This window comes from Aspergillus terreus, genomic scaffold, assembly GCF_000149615.1.
Source record: "Aspergillus terreus NIH2624 scaffold_9 genomic scaffold, whole genome shotgun sequence".
Taxonomy (NCBI): Eukaryota; Fungi; Ascomycota; class Eurotiomycetes; order Eurotiales; family Aspergillaceae; genus Aspergillus; species Aspergillus terreus.
The window spans coordinates 1378230-1390030 of NT_165932.1; the positions used below are offsets into that span (position 1 = coordinate 1378230).

The following is an 11801-nucleotide window of genomic DNA, read 5'->3' on the forward strand; positions in this document are numbered from 1 at the left end:
TTAAAACCCAGAGTCTGGGCCCGAGGCAGCCGTTGCAAAGACACCAGGAGTCAAGAGGCTTCTGAGACACCCCTCGTTAGGAAGGGAGCTCTCGGTAATTTACTTAACTTTATCCCCGACAGGAGGGCCGGCGATAATCCCCCGACGAAACAGGCAGAGACTTCTTCAGACGGTGGGATCTAAGTTGGGTCTAAGCTGGCCCCGCTAAACCGTCCTTGGACTCACAGATGTTGTACTGTACTCCGGGGATCATCCCAGAAAGAACCGAAGAATATCCATCTATAGTAGGAGGAAGGTTCTGACTGAGCTCCGAAGAAAGGAAGAAAAGAAGGAAAATAGAATTAAAAAAGAAATGATAAAAAAGAATAAAAAAGGAGAAAAGGGAAAAAGGAAAAAAGAAAAGAAAGAAAACCAACAACAACAACAGCCCACGATTGGCCGCGGAACGACGAGTCAGCAAGCTAACGTGCAGTGGCGGGGGGGCACGAACCGTGGTACTGGGACGGGTTCACGAATGGGAGTGCGGCTCTACCGGGCTGACCAGGGTCGGGTTGACAGCCAAGCGGGAGACACGATGCCGGTGGGGGCATCGAGGTTCGTTTTTCCATTGGTCAACATCGGCATTTTCTATCCAGAGGTCTACACAGAGGTACCTGGGCATCCCCCGAGGAGTATATTATCCATTTAGGTACGTAGTACCGTAGATACTTAACTAATAGTTAATATTCATAGTAATATCTATACTCCATACTACTAAACGTAACCATTACTCCTTTCGGTAGGAGCCCAGTCTCCCAGGCTCCATCCCCATCCCAACCGCTGTAGTTCAGTTGGTAATCTGCAGAACCTGCCAACACATCATCCTCAGGCCCTCGGGCCGGATTGGTCCCTGGCTGGACATCACCCCATCCCCACACCCACACACCCCCTCTAGTGCTGAGGGGAAATCGCCCGTAAGCCACCTGTCAGTTCGCGAGATCAGACGGGTCTCGGCAGCGATCGTCTGCCGTGACGAGGCTGGGCAGAAGAACGGACGAAAGAAAGATACATACTACATACATACTCAGCACGAGTCAAGTGTCAATGCAGATCCATCGACTCACAGCATGACATGCGACAGAACTGGTTGGCCATAGCCACCCTCTCGTATCGGTCTTCTGCAAGGAATGCTCCTGCTCCTGCTCCTCCCCCCACATCGTCAGCCGGTCGTCACACCGATTCCTCCCGTCTTGACGAAAACAAGCACTAATCAGACGCCGTTGCCTGTCGTATCCTGTTCTTCATGCTCGGCAGTTGTACTTGGGGGTGGGAGTCTCATCAGGTGGAGGGTCAGCGTTCGGGACTAGTGTTCTGTTGGTTTATTGATAATCCATGATCCATACTAAGATTTATAATATATAATAATATAGAACCATCCGCCATGCTGTTATTGGGTCGCTCGGTAAAGACTTACTCAATCGGTCAATGACCAGAATCAAGTACTCCGCAGGTTGACGAACATCGTTGCTCCTTTGAAAAAAAAAAAAGTCATCTGCGAATTGCCCCCCCTCCACCATTGGCCTGTGCTGAGGGTCTCTTTCCCGTCGATGTAAGTTTAGTTTATCCCGCACGCTGCCTCACCACCTTCTCACCACCGTTGACCACGCTGCCTTGCATATGTACGTACAAAGTCTACCGCCTGCACGATGCATCCCTAGACGCCGGTCATATCGTGTTGTGTCAGACGCCCAATGCACACAGTAAAGTAACTATCTGATGCGTCCACCGGTCTGAAGGATGCCTCTTAATGATCGTCCGCAGTGTAGATCGCCGCTCTATCCCTGACCGGGAGCCACACAACAAAGCATGATTCCATTCTTCAGACTCTGTTCTTCCTTCCGTCATATCCCTTCTTTGTCCCCTCCTCCTCCGTAAGCATCTACCTTCATACTTTCCAGAAGAACGCCACTGCCACACGCAACAAAGAAACGACCCGTCCTCACGCTCAGGTACGCGCAACGCCCAGCCCATCCACCCACCCCTGTCAGTCACTCCTCAACCACCACCCCCCGGCGCGGTGGCGGACCAGTTCCATGGATGGCCCTCTCCTCACCACACGCGTACCCGCAGCGGTCGTCGATCACGTGAGCCTCTAGCACCCTACGAGCGCTGTCTTACACGCGTTTACCACCGAGGAAGCCCGAGATAGTCGTACATAGTCTGCAGGTGGGCCATCAGAAGCTCGACAGGCCCCGTCCCTGGTTGCGTGGTGGCAAGCCGCCCGGTGGATACAACGGGTACAAAGGACATGGACACGACACGAAACGGCCGACACGAACAGGGAAGACACACGGCTCGAATGACACCCAAGAGTCACTAGGGTCGGGCGTAGCGCTTAGGTCAAGGTCGAGGTCAAGTTACACGGCCACGGAGCTGGTGCTATCGGCGGTGTTCGGCATTCTGATAACACGATTCTTTGGGTCCAGTTTACTCCGTAATTTCAGCGGTGAGCCTACCTGGGTAGTTTGGGGGCGGGTGCGCTTGACTCTGGACAGTTGTGGATTGGCAGTTGTTCGGGCTTCTTTCTCTGGGCGACACGAGCCCATTCTCGACGATCGATAGTCGTCCACTGCAGTCCACCGCAGTGCAGTCGTGCGGCTCAAAACAGTACTCCGTACGAGTACCTAGACACCTGACGGAAATACGGAACAGCTAGATATTGCCGCGGGCGCTGGTGGCTCCATCAGCGCGACTATTGACGGATCCGGTTACGCCAGTACTTTGACTAGGGCCGAAATCGATAGCATGCAATGGGGCGGGTCCACCAGTGTCGCCGGTCTCGATATGAGGGCTCCCTTCTAACCACTTTGATCTGGTGCACCGAATCGACTGCCCATCGAGAGGGGTCTGTCTGTCCTTAACTCCGTGCAGTCCGATCTACGCCGTAATGCCAACGGTCAGGCTAAGACGTCCCGTCATCGTCCTGCGGCGCAATTGGACCCCCTCATGCGACGGTCGTAATCTAGAAACGCGCGGTGCAGTCATCGCCAACGGTGGCGGAAGCCACCATCTGGCCCTAACAGCTTTGCGCTCATAAGCGACGACGAGGCCAGGATGAAGAAAAGGCTATCCTATCGGGAAGTTTGGGGGCTGACAGAAGGATTCACTGCGAGGTCGATTAAGCGAAAAAGGGGGGCCAGTGACCACCACGACCGACGACAGTATTTGCAGTCTCGTCTCATCCCGTCGTAATACTAGGAGTAATCCGCATCCTCCATCTCCGACCCGGACCGGACGGGATCGCCCCGTCCGCCGAAGATACGAATGGTTGCAGTGCACGGAGCTGCTCTAGAACAGGATCGCTATGACCTTCCCTCGTCCTCGGCCTTGGCCATCAATTTCTAACGCCTCGACAGGCGCATGGGCGATCCGACATCCTTGGTGCTGCTGTCATTTTCTGCGGTAAGGGGGATATGACAGTTCTCTTCACCCCCACCTCCCCTCTTATCCTCATCCCTGCGCCGCATTGCATCAAATCCCGGCTGCACGGAGTATCGGTGAGAAGGGCGAGGAATGGTGCTGCGCGGTTTTCTTCTTCGCAGCGGATTCCGTCTCTTTTTGAAGGGCTTGAGGTCCAATGGGATGGGTTCCAGACGGGGATCCTGTGGACAAGTGATGAATCGAGCGTCAACTCTCACCGTCCTTGGTCCCTGCAGTCTGGTTCGGTGCTTGGTATTTGTCATTCGTATGCATCTTGGGGGCTGCCTTCATGGCGTGACCCGCCTTGCTTGACCGAAACAATTGACATGGGAGTACCTCATTGTCCTTGGCTGTTCTTTTGCGTCGTGTCCAGTCAGAAGACTGACGATCCATCCACCGTACTCCATACTCCGTACAGTACATTCTTACACAGAACCCTCAGTACTGATGGTGCAGAACCGCCGCCCCATTCTCCACGGCCCCCACATCGTCCTGGGCTGAAGAGCTTCGGCCGTGATGGAAACATGGTTCGACGGATGGAGATCAACCATGAACCATTCGTCCCGTTCTTTGTACGGAGTATCAGCGATGCTCCTGTTTCCATGGCGGGAGAGGTCACTGCCTGTCTGGGCTCGTCCTCCGGGCCCTAAGGGTGATCTTCAGATGGTGACAGCCTGGGCAACAGCGCTAGACAGGGACTACGGAGTAGTGTTGGGCCGACCGAACCAGCCTCCGGAGCAATTGATTTCAAATTAGAGCTGCATCGCACATCGGGAGAGCTGGAGGCCTGGATCGGCGCCTGCCTAAAAAGAAAAGGAGCAATTTCGTTTCTTTGTTGTCGCAATTCATACCCAGGTGGTCGTTCTGGACCGTGTCTATCTCCGACAGTCTCGGTATTGCTCAATGGGGTCATACTAGGACGATGACTACCTAGGTAGAGTAGTACTGTACCCAGGTCCCTAGACCCCCTAGTAGGTATTGAGATGGAGGATTTTGCGATATTCGACCTATCACCGCCAGGGTTGACTCGAATTTTCGACGGGCCCTTTGCTATTGGTAGATCCTCGGAAGAATTGAAGAATTTGGACAATCCGTGACTTGGTCCTAGGGAGTTACCTAGGTACCTGAGACCTCCTAATACTCGTACATCCGTACTCCGTAACGTGTATTCCGTACTCATTGAGCCCCTGCACCAACACGTGGGACTGGCTCATCCTCAACTCAGAGTCACCGAATCGGTGAGAGCACCTACACTAGGCAGATGCAAAATTCTTCGCGCCTCCTTCGTCCAGGAAAGGGAAACGTAGGAAAACGTGTCGGCTGAGGCGATGCAACGCTGCACGGGCAGTCCCAATGAAAACGCCGAATCATCCAACAATGAGATTCTCCTCAGGACGTGGGAGAGACCCGGTAGCTCAGATAATTAATTGCCAGCATCACAGGCGACAGACGTTTCTTTCGGTCAGCCCTCAATCGGTGGTGGCGCTGGCTCATGATTCGCATGGCGACATTCCCGGTTGGGATGCGGCACAGTCAAGGTACAGATGGTCGGCGCCTACTACCCACCGGCCATTATTCTTCTTTCACGAGCATCAACCTGGACCATTCCGTAGGTAATCGAACAGAAACAGAAACCGAGACAGAAAATATGAGGGTCTTCCCTGCAGGAAAATCCTCGCCGAATGCATCGGTGGAGAGTCCTCCGTCCGGAGTAAGACGGTAAAAAATAATTTTAGGTCGATCGATTCTGCCTAATGTGAGATTTGATTCTGCTGGTGACCAAAAAAAGGCAAAAAAGCAGCCGCTTTGTTGGGCGTGCCGCTGACATCACCGTTCTGCACCGACGACCTACCTAGGAACTGACTTGTTTCAACCTCATCTCTTCAACTCCCATATACATAGAGGTACACTGACGAAAGATATCCATCTCCTGTCTAACCATGAACAAAGAAAGGACGCCTGCAGATGACGAGTCCCTCTCCTGCTCTCAGCTGACGCCGGCGCTGAAGGTTTGCCGACTAATGCCCAACTATCACACCTTCCCAGACTGTCGGGTCCGTGGTGGTATTGTCACTGGCTCCGTCCTCTCCCTCCAGGCATGCTGACCGGCTTGATTCACGCCCCCTTTCGCTCCCTTCTTGCCGATTCTCCCGAGGAATTCCTCGTCGGAGAGGGGCTACTCCGGGCGTCTGGGAAACTAATCGGCGCCACCACTGAAGCGATATTATTCCTTCTTGGCGAGGGGCCTCTATGCAACTGTGCCCTTTGGAACCTCCTGTCCGGTCGACAACCGAGCTCTTTGTTCCTATGCCCAGCACTACTCCATGTCAGGAGCGGGATGAAATGCCTCAACCACCCATTCCAATATTTCCAATATCAAGTGCGTCGGCGATCTCCGTCCGACTCCTCTAACCTATCCGCAGCGCGGCCTCCACCGCGGCCCCGACTTCCATCCAGTATGGTCGCGTGTCGGGGCCCAGGCCGATGGTGTACGGAGTATACTTGCCTACTGACGGACGAGAGTTGCTTCACTCGCAGACCTGGGGCGGTGGAGACGTCCTCGACTCGATTACAAACCACGCAACGGCGACTGAGTTCATCCCACGCAGTCCTCCGTATAGCATGACTTGTCCGAGCCACACTCCTCGCCTCGCCACAGATCCATCGTAGTTGTAGGGCTAGCAAGTCGGCTTCATCCGCAGCGGTAGACCCCGCCGATCGTGCCGTGGATCGCGTCGCTGTGGGTGTAAGAGCCGTTGGCACGTACTCGCGGCTGGGTTCCTGACCGGTTCGAGGGCATGTCTCGGGGTTTGGAGGGCGCATATGTGAATGGCCTCGTAGACTGGAGGTGGGGGATGCATGAGGTCGAATAATGATAGGGCTTGTGTTGATGTATGATCATCATGAGATCATTCAGATAGATGCATGCTCGCTGGAAGGCCTGTTGTAATGTCGTATGGTATGGTATGGTACGATACGTTATCACATTCAGGCCCCCAGACATCCTTGTATACTACCTACATACATTTGTGTAGTATCTCACCTGCATTACCTGGCCAGGGAGGTCATCATAAATTCACGGTGCTAGATACAACGTCAACCCATGCTGCTCATGGATGGACGAACTTGAAGCAGACCTCCGCATATGGAAACAGCTTAGGCTTGCCACATGATGCAATTCGCAATTTATCCGGGGGTGTGTTGACGATCCCCCGGCTTTTTTGCCCGTCCAATGTTGAAAGTACGTCGTGTTGTTGGGTCATGGGTGTTCAGGCCTGGTGGTGCCTTTGCCTATGTCTATGGTTGGCCTTTCGTCTATTGCATTGTGGGTAATTTACCTTAGTAGTTGTAGCATACTGTATATGGAAGAGGCGACGGGATTTGTTGACAGATGTATATACTCCCGCAGTAAAAATACAACTCCTCTATTGCATCAACGAAATGCATTTTACTATCTCATGAACTACACAATGTTATCAGCCATTAAGCCACAGCCATAACCATGCCATGCCATACTACCATCGACGAGCTACACTCAGCATCAAACCCTAGACCTAACCTAACCTGAATACAACCAGACCTCACTCAGCATGGAAACCAGTAGCCACCTCGCAACTACTCCAGTCAGCTCGACCACCACCCAGGGACAAAGGGACAAAAACTCACGGATCAGCCGCATACTGCACATTGCACTGCTCCCAGAGCTCATCGCGGATGATGGCCGCACGGAAGCGGACGGCGTCATCGATGCTGCAGAAGCGGAAGATGACATGGCGCGCCTGTCATCACGTTAGCTCTGCACACTCACTGATAACAGCGACAGATAGGCAGGTAGGTAGATACATACGTCGCCAGGAACATAATGGTCAATGATCTTTTCCACGCGACGACTCTGCACAGAAGCCACCTGCAGCAGCTGAACCATGGACAGGCCGAGATCAGCACCGACGGCGCGCACGACGCGGGTAGCGCCCACGGAGAGGTTAAAGGCAAGCTGCGAGCTGACGATGTCGACCTCGGAGCCCATCTCCACGAAGACGGTCATCTTGCGGTCCTTGTCCAGGTCGATGCCGTTGGGGTACTTGTTGTAGAAAGCCTTGCAGGCGTCGGCGTCGCAGAAGACGACGTGCGCGTTGCCAGCCGCGGTGACGGACACGCTCTCAACCATGCCGCCGTGGATCAGGGTCAGCACTTTGGCAGGGGTGCTCCAGCTAGACGGGAGGCCCTTGAGAATGACGCGTCGCACCTGGGCGGCTGGACGAGGGTTAGTTTGTGTTTTTGCTTGAGAAGAGAGAGGGAAGAGAAGGACGGTACCAGGCTTGTCGCGGACGTCTGGAGTACCCCAGGTCTTGAAGGTGGTGAGGTGCTCACGGTCCTCCTCTTCTTCGTCGTCCTTTTCGATGTCGACGTCGGCAGGGGTGTACACGCCCGCGTCGGCGGCCAGGGAGATGGCGTTCTTGAAGTCTAAAGCTGCCAGAGACCCGTTGGTGTCGTTGACAGACATGAGAGGCTCAGCTGGGGTGGCGGTGGACTGAGCGTCGTCATCGTTAGTGACTCCCCAGCCGTTGGTCTCGTCGGCGGCTGCAGCGTTGGTTAGTGGGGTGCTGAGGCAGGTTGAGAAGGGACAGGCTTACCAGAGACGTCGTTCTCGTTGTAGGTAGTCGCTGGGAGGACGTTATCAGTGGGAGACTCGTCGACTTCCTCAGAGGCATCGGGCTGCTGGTCGCTGGAGGAGTCATCGACAGCGGTCGAGGCGGCACTCATGTAGCTATTTTCAGTCTTGGGGAACTTCAAAGCCCTGGCGGCCGCCATGAAGCCCTCCGCGTCGTCGATGTTCACGACAGGAGGCATGTTGGGATCTTTGGGGGAGGTGAGAGACATGTGAGGAACGTCCGAGATGGAAGAGGGTTGGGGGTGATGAGGAGGAACCAGGGTGGGAGAAGAAGAGTGGGAAGAAGAACGAGAGGGAAGTTGAGCGTGAGAAGAAAAGTGAGAGAGAGGACGAGAGGAGAGGCCAGTTCTGAGGTCGCCGCGACGATGGGTGTACTGTCGTGTTGTTCTGTTAGAGGGAAACAAACAGAGATGAAGACACTACACACACCTTTGGAGTCACAGTCTTGGGCGCATGGCGACTTTCTTCTAAGGGGTAAGAAGTCTTCTCCAGAACAGAGTCAAACGCGGCCTGGACAATCCCCATGACCTTCTTGGACCAGTCCATCTTGTTGGGGTGCTGGTTGGTGAAGAGAGGTAGGGAAGAGGTAGGAGATGGCAGAAGAGAATATCAGGAAGAGTGAGGAAGAAGAGAACCTCGCCTAGAAGCAGGAACAAGACGTCGAGACCTGAGCGGTGAAGTAACAGAAGTTGATAGACGGTTCTGTGTGCACTGGCACCCATCGTCATGAGAGAATATAAGCAGATTGAAGTCATCGTCATTATATCATGTCCTCCAAACCCATTCTTTGTCTATGAAAACACCCTAATATATCAAACAGAGAAGTCAAAAGGCTATACATACACAGATCTGATCATGTCGGCACAGGAACAGTCTCCCATCCCTCCTGGCCCTCTTTTCGGTCTTCCACAATCACCTGGAGTCCCTCTCGTCCGCAAAACCCATCATTGCCCGCAATTCGTTCGACCAACTGCACTGTTCCGCTTCCATCTCCAGATGGATCCGGAACCCAGACAAGCTCTTCTCCTCGTTGACCAGGGACTTCCGTGCGTCGTGGATTGAACCACGGCAGTCCCACCAGGTGGTTCGCTATCGTATGGATAAAGCTGTACAGCTTTTCGAACCGACGGGTCGTCCCCAGCCAGGACAACGTGCGCGCGTCATAAGCCACCCGCACATAAGGGTTCATGTAGATCCCCGTGTCTTCAATCTCTTCCACGTTCGACGGCGGGTCTTGGATGTCCGCGTGGATCAGACAGCATTCCGAGGCCTCCCAGAACAACTCAGGTGTTGCGCGGAACCGAACGGGCGACGTCTCGCCTTCTCCCCGCCGCTGGAAATACCGCGCGTCAAAGGCCGCCATGCCTCCCCAACAACTGCGAACCCGCACAGCATCCTTCCCGGCCAGCACGTCATTGCGGCTCTTTGCGTCGCCGGCGGTCGAGAACCACGGGAAAAAAGGGAGACCCATGCGGTACCCTTGCAGGTCCCGCGTGGCATACGTGTCGTAGAACTTGAACGGATTGAGAAAGTCCACAGCGCAGGCGGCGCGATATTGCGCGATGCCCTTGTCGTCGACGTTGGTCGAAAAGAGCAGTTGAACGGCGTCGACCGGGTCAAAGATCACGTCGTTCAGATAGAGGAGTTTGTCGTAACGCTGGTCGGACTCATCCAACGGTCGTAAGGCTCGGTTCCGGGCCTCGGCCAAGAATTGCACGCGCTTGACCCTTGCAGAGCCTCCCGGAATGGTCACCCGGGGCAGACTATCCAGATCGAAATGCTCCTCAAACACGATTGAGCTATTGCACGGAATCTGATCTTCCAACCCCCGCAGCGCGCTCTCCCCCTCCGCCCCGCTGTCGTTTTCATAGATGCTCACAAAGACATTCTCCTCCCCAAGCAGATCGATGAGCCGGAGAAGCCTCGTCCCCCATTCTCCCCCAGCCAGTTCACCGTGTGAATCGTATAAACTCGCCGCGATGAAAACCTTCTCGTTGCGAGGATTGCCCCGACCACTTGGCGACTGCGACTGCGATACGGAATCCCGCAGCGCCACATAATGCGGGGGCGGTCGGGTGTAAGACGGACGAAGGATGGACGTCAGGATGAGCAACGCAAGGATGATGCCCACGAAAGCATGAAGGAAGAAACAGGATCGACGAAGGAGGAGGCGGCGATAGCAACTGGGTCTGCTGGAAGCCGAGAGGAGCGGGCGTGAGGGTTTGAGGCGGCGATAGCCCGAGAATGTGGAGGAGAACAGCCGCGACAAGAATGGAAATCGGCCGATGGGGAACCGCCGCGAACGAGGAGGGATTTGCGATTCGAAGTCGGCCTCATCGAGGTCGAACGTCCCCTGGGAATCCACGGAGGATCGAGCCTCCAGCTCATACTCATCCGGGTGAAGGAGGCGACTAGACATGAGGAACAATCGTCACAGAAATGTCGAGGCAGTTGGACCAGCCCATGCCTGAGAGAAACCTGCCTGAGAGACCGCGGCAGCTGGATGAATGCAGATTGGCGACCACTCACCAGGCAGGCATATTATTCTTACCTGGTCTTTTCCCCTTTTCGTCTCCTTTTGCGAATCGCCAGCTACATAAAGTTCGCTCCACGCACATCGTGAGGCAGTGCGCCGGCTTATGTCAGCCGCGTACCATCGGCCATCATGCGGAGAAAACACATCACCATGAACAGCCGAGTCCTTAACGACACCAGAGGTTCAAATAACATCCTCTCGCAACGATTCATCTCCAATGGGCCGTCGCTCCGGAAGTAACAGCCTAATACAAGCTCACGATGCACACGCCATCAGCTGGGTGGTGCGATGCTGTCCAGGTCTCCGAAGCCCTCCGAGCGACCCCGCCCACTGGCCAATTGTGGCTGTCATACTCTGGTTGTCTGGCTCAAATGCGGGCAGTGGAGTATTCGTTCCCAGGTGACGTAGTGGTACGATGAACGAACGCTGTCTCTTCTACCTTGGAATCACCTCGCCAGTTTCCTTCTACCATTGAGCATTCCTTCCAGACTCGACCTCTATCTTCATACTTCGTCAACTGCGACCTGGAACCAATCTCCCGTCATCATGTCGAAGTTCGTCTTTGCCAACTCCTCCGACCCAGTCCCTGGCGATGGAGTCCTTCCCGCCCAATTCACGATAAGGACCTCCCCTTCGACGGACGTGTGGTCGAAACCCCCGTCCACCGAGCGCTTCAATGCTCCGATTCTGTACCGTTCTATTCCGCTGAAGTCCTTCAAGCGGGCCCGCGTCGCCTTCAATGCCTTGTGGGAGCACCAATACGACCAAGGCGGAATCATCCTCGTGCTGAACACCGCTGATGGTACCCGCAAGTGGGTGAAGACGGGCATCGAGCTCACGCACGGCAAGCCCCATCTCAGCACGGTGGTCAAGGACCGGTACGCGGACTGGAGTCTACAACCTGTGCCCTCCGGCGGAGGCGCCGCCACGCTGGAAATTGTCCGCGAGTCCAACGACGCTCTCTGGATTTATCTGGTCGAGGGGGTGCAGAAGAACCCTCTTCGGGAGGTGACTTGGGTCTTTGCGGAAGAGAACGTGCAGGACTGCTGGGTTGGCCTGTATGCGGCGAAGCCTTCGAAGGAGGGAGGCGATCTGGTGGTGAACTTCGGTCATCTGATCGTTGACCTGGTTTGA

The 11801-nt window shown here is 54.8% G+C and overlaps 2 protein-coding genes across 2 annotated transcripts; one reads left to right on the forward strand and one right to left on the reverse strand.

Annotated features, from left to right (window-relative positions):
• Positions 1–6942: 6942 nt before the first annotated feature.
• Positions 6943–10550, reverse strand: ATEG_06760 (uncharacterized protein; the record flags this gene model as incomplete). Its single annotated transcript, XM_001215938.1, has 6 exons — positions 6943–7018; positions 7126–7238; positions 7307–8040; positions 8094–8505; positions 8561–8689; positions 9048–10550. 6 exons carry the CDS (start codon positions 10548–10550, stop codon positions 6943–6945), a joined length of 2967 nt encoding a protein of 988 aa, XP_001215938.1.
• A 663-nt stretch (positions 10551–11213) lies between these two features.
• Positions 11214–11801, forward strand: ATEG_06761 (uncharacterized protein; the record flags this gene model as incomplete). Its single annotated transcript, XM_001215939.1, has 1 exon — positions 11214–11801. The coding sequence occupies one exon, from the start codon at positions 11214–11216 to the stop codon at positions 11799–11801; it is 588 nt and encodes a 195-aa protein (XP_001215939.1).